Source organism: Condylura cristata, unplaced genomic scaffold (genome assembly GCF_000260355.1).
Source record: "Condylura cristata isolate star-nosed mole 26May11 unplaced genomic scaffold, ConCri1.0 scaffold00009, whole genome shotgun sequence".
Taxonomy (NCBI): Eukaryota; Metazoa; Chordata; class Mammalia; order Eulipotyphla; family Talpidae; genus Condylura; species Condylura cristata.
The window spans coordinates 677,237-680,159 of record NW_004567110.1 but is presented as its reverse complement, the minus strand read 5'-3'; the positions used below and the strand labels follow the sequence as shown (position 1 = coordinate 680,159).

Sequence of the window (2,923 nt, the reverse complement as noted above, 5' to 3'; positions counted from 1 at the left end):
CAGCACCCCGGCAGCCTCCACAGCCCCCCGCGCACCCAATTCTGACCCCTGAGCGCCCCCCTCAGCCTTGTGGCCAGCGGGGTGCGGGAGCAGCGCAGCCAGGACTGCCAGGATGGCGCGCAGATGCTCCAGGACGCACGTGGGGACGCAGGCACGGGGCTGCCCAGGACCCCTCGCTGAAGGATATTCTGCTGGGGCGTCTGCAGGCCCCGTGCCTGCGTGGGGTATGGCCGGCCCCCAAAAGCTGCCCCCGGGGCCTGCCGGGCCAGGCAGCCACAGAGGCCCGTCCCGCCTGCAGTGCCGGTCTCCAGGGCACCGTCTCTCCCGCTGTGACCACCCCTGGCCCAGAGCTCCAGGCTCAGCCCCACGGCCGAGCGGCCCCCCGCCCCCGAGCCCCTACTCACCCTTCCCGAGCTGGATGAAGCCCAGCAGGATGATGAGGGCCAGTGCCAGCAGCTTGGCGGCCGCGAAGGCGTCCTGCACGCGGGTGGCGGCCTTCACGCTGTAGCAGTTCACGGCCGTGAGCAGGACTGTGAGGAGACAGCGGGGCACGGCAGGGAGCGTCCTGGCGAGCCGGCACCACGGCCGCCCCCCAAGGCCACGCAAGGTCTTCAGCCTCCCAAGCGGCCAGCAAGGCCCCGCCAGGCAGCTGCACCTGCGCCCCAAGCTGCTGAGGGAGACCCCGACTGCACGGCAGCTTCTGCACAGCACGAGGAGGCGGGGCCGTCCCGTGAGCTCAAGCTCCCTGCCGGGCGCGTGGGGGACCAGGGCCCACTCTGATGCCCTGGCCAGGCGGCCCTGCAGACGGACACCTGCCTCCCCGGCGAGGGGTGCACAGCCCTGCGCGGGAAACCCAGCACTCAGCACCCCACTCTCACGGGCGCTCCGTGGACTCGCTGGATGGACTTGAAATGAGGCACAGGCCCCCCCACACCCGGACCCACCTGGCCCTCCCCACAGGCAGGACCAGGGAGCAGCCCAGGGCCCCTCCCCCGGAAGCCGGCCAGCGGGGGGCTTCGTCTGGGAAGGGCTCCAGATTGGCAGGGGCTGGAGAGGCCCTTTGTCCACCTCGCCGGCGCCCTCCCTGCCCGGCCCCTGCCGCAGCCTGGGGGCCGAGCCCAGCACCAAGCTGGCTGGGCGCTCAGGCCGAGGCCGACGGGAAGCCCCCACGGGCTCCGGATTAGGGCTCGTGCAGCCGGGCTGACCTCCCCGGAAGCTGGCCGACCCCACCCCACCCCACCTCCTCTGGCAGGTGCCCAGGAGGCAGCTCACCCCCGGCAGGTCAGGAGAGTTCCGGTGAGGCAACTTGCCAGAAGGCCCTGACCCTGTCCAAGGTGCTGGGGCAGGCGGGGCTGCAGATGGGGGGGAGGGCCACCGCGGTGGGGGGGTGGAGGTGAAGCTGGGGAGAGGCCACTGAGCAAGCCCAGCCTGCCCACCAGTGGGGGCGGGGTGGGGGAGGAGGGGGCGTCCCCACACCTCCTTTCCGGCCAGCAAGCCAGCCAGCTCCTTCCTCTGCACCTGCGGCAAGAGGCGTGCAGATTGCATCACAATAAGTCACCCCGCTTCACTGAGCTTCACTGAGCTTCACCACAGGGACCAAGGCCCCAGCCTGGGGCTGGCCTGAGCGGCAGGAGCAGAACAGCGGCAGGCCCGGAGCCTGAGCGGAGGAGCTGGTGGGGAGGCGCTGGGAGGGGCTGAGGCCTGGCCCAGGCGCAAAGGGCCACGGCCGGGCTGCCGAGAGCCCCGGAGAGCCCCAGATGCAGGGCCAGGCCCTTAAGGTGGAGTTGGCCGCCTCAGGGCTCTGGCCCTGAGTAACCTGATTGTTACTGTCCTTCCTGCTTCTTTTCAAAACTTCAAAACCAGACGTTACTTTGAACAAAGAAGGCTTCGTGGGCCGCCCCTCCCCCGCTGGGGGCGTCAGCTCCAGGCAGCTCCTCGCCGAGGAGGTGCTCTGCCCACGGGGAAGAGCAGGCACACACTGGGCCCAGCCAGCAGCCGACTCCCGGTGCCGGCACCCCAGATAAGCACGGCTGGGGTGACGGCTGGGGTGACGGCTGAGGTCCCGGAGATAAGATGCAGAGGAGCGGTCGGGCCTCCTCGCGGGGTGGGGGCGGGAGCCCGGCCTTCAGGGAGCCCGCCCAGCCCGCCAGCAACTACGCCCCCCTCCCCTCGCAGAGAAGTGGGGCGCAGGGGCCATCCGAGCAGGCCGCCAGCCCCACGTGGCCTCCAGACAGCGACGCTCGAGTCCTGTGGGCAAGCCACGTGGCGGTGGGCAAGCCACGTGGGGGCAGCCGGGCGACAAGGGCCCCGAGGCGCTTTCTTAAAAAAAAGGGCACCACAGAAAATGGGCCAAAACTAGCAAAGCCCACTGCCAGCTGCAGGAAGCCTGCAGGGTTTCCCCAGGACCTTGGGGGTGCCGGTACCGATAACCCCCAGCGCCCCAGAGCTGCAGCCCGCCCAGGCACGGAGGGCTGGTGCCCAGGAGGAACTCCCAGCCGCCGGTTCCTCATCATGGGTTTGGGCCCTGGGCACCGCGGGCCAGGGCCTGGCCAGCCTGGCCTGACTTCCAGGCGGCCGCCACCTGTCACCGGCGGCAGCTGCCTAGGCGTCAGGACCCAGGAGACGCGGCGGGGCTGCCCCAGCGGGGGCCCTCTCCTGCCTTGGCCAACCCCACCTGGCAGGGTAGCAGGGAGCCAGGTGCTGGGGCACCCTGGGACAGCGGCTCCCCCGCCTCCAGGCCAGGCGGCCGTCCCGCCTTGAAGCCCCCGGCCAGGGCTGGTCAGTGGGCAGGCGCCCGCAGCCAGCGCCCTTCCCGGCCCCAGGAGACGTGCAGGTGGCGCAAGGACGCCGGGGAAGGCCAGCCTGGTCGGAGGGAGAGCCCACCGTCCGCCCCGGCCACCACCCGCACCGCTGGCCTGCGGGA

The 2,923-nt window shown here is 71.4% G+C and overlaps 1 protein-coding gene across 1 annotated transcript in view; it reads right to left on the bottom strand.

Annotated features, from left to right (window-relative positions):
• The window catches only part of SLC7A5 (solute carrier family 7 (amino acid transporter light chain, L system), member 5), a gene marked incomplete at its 5' end in the record, with an annotated part of 15,086 nt that overhangs the window by 8,725 nt on the left and 3,438 nt on the right, over positions 1–2,923 (bottom strand). Inside the window, one exon of the mRNA XM_012722859.1 lies at positions 405–551. Coding sequence (XP_012578313.1) covers positions 405–551 — 147 coding nt within the window. The remainder of the gene's footprint in view (positions 1–404; positions 552–2,923) is intronic.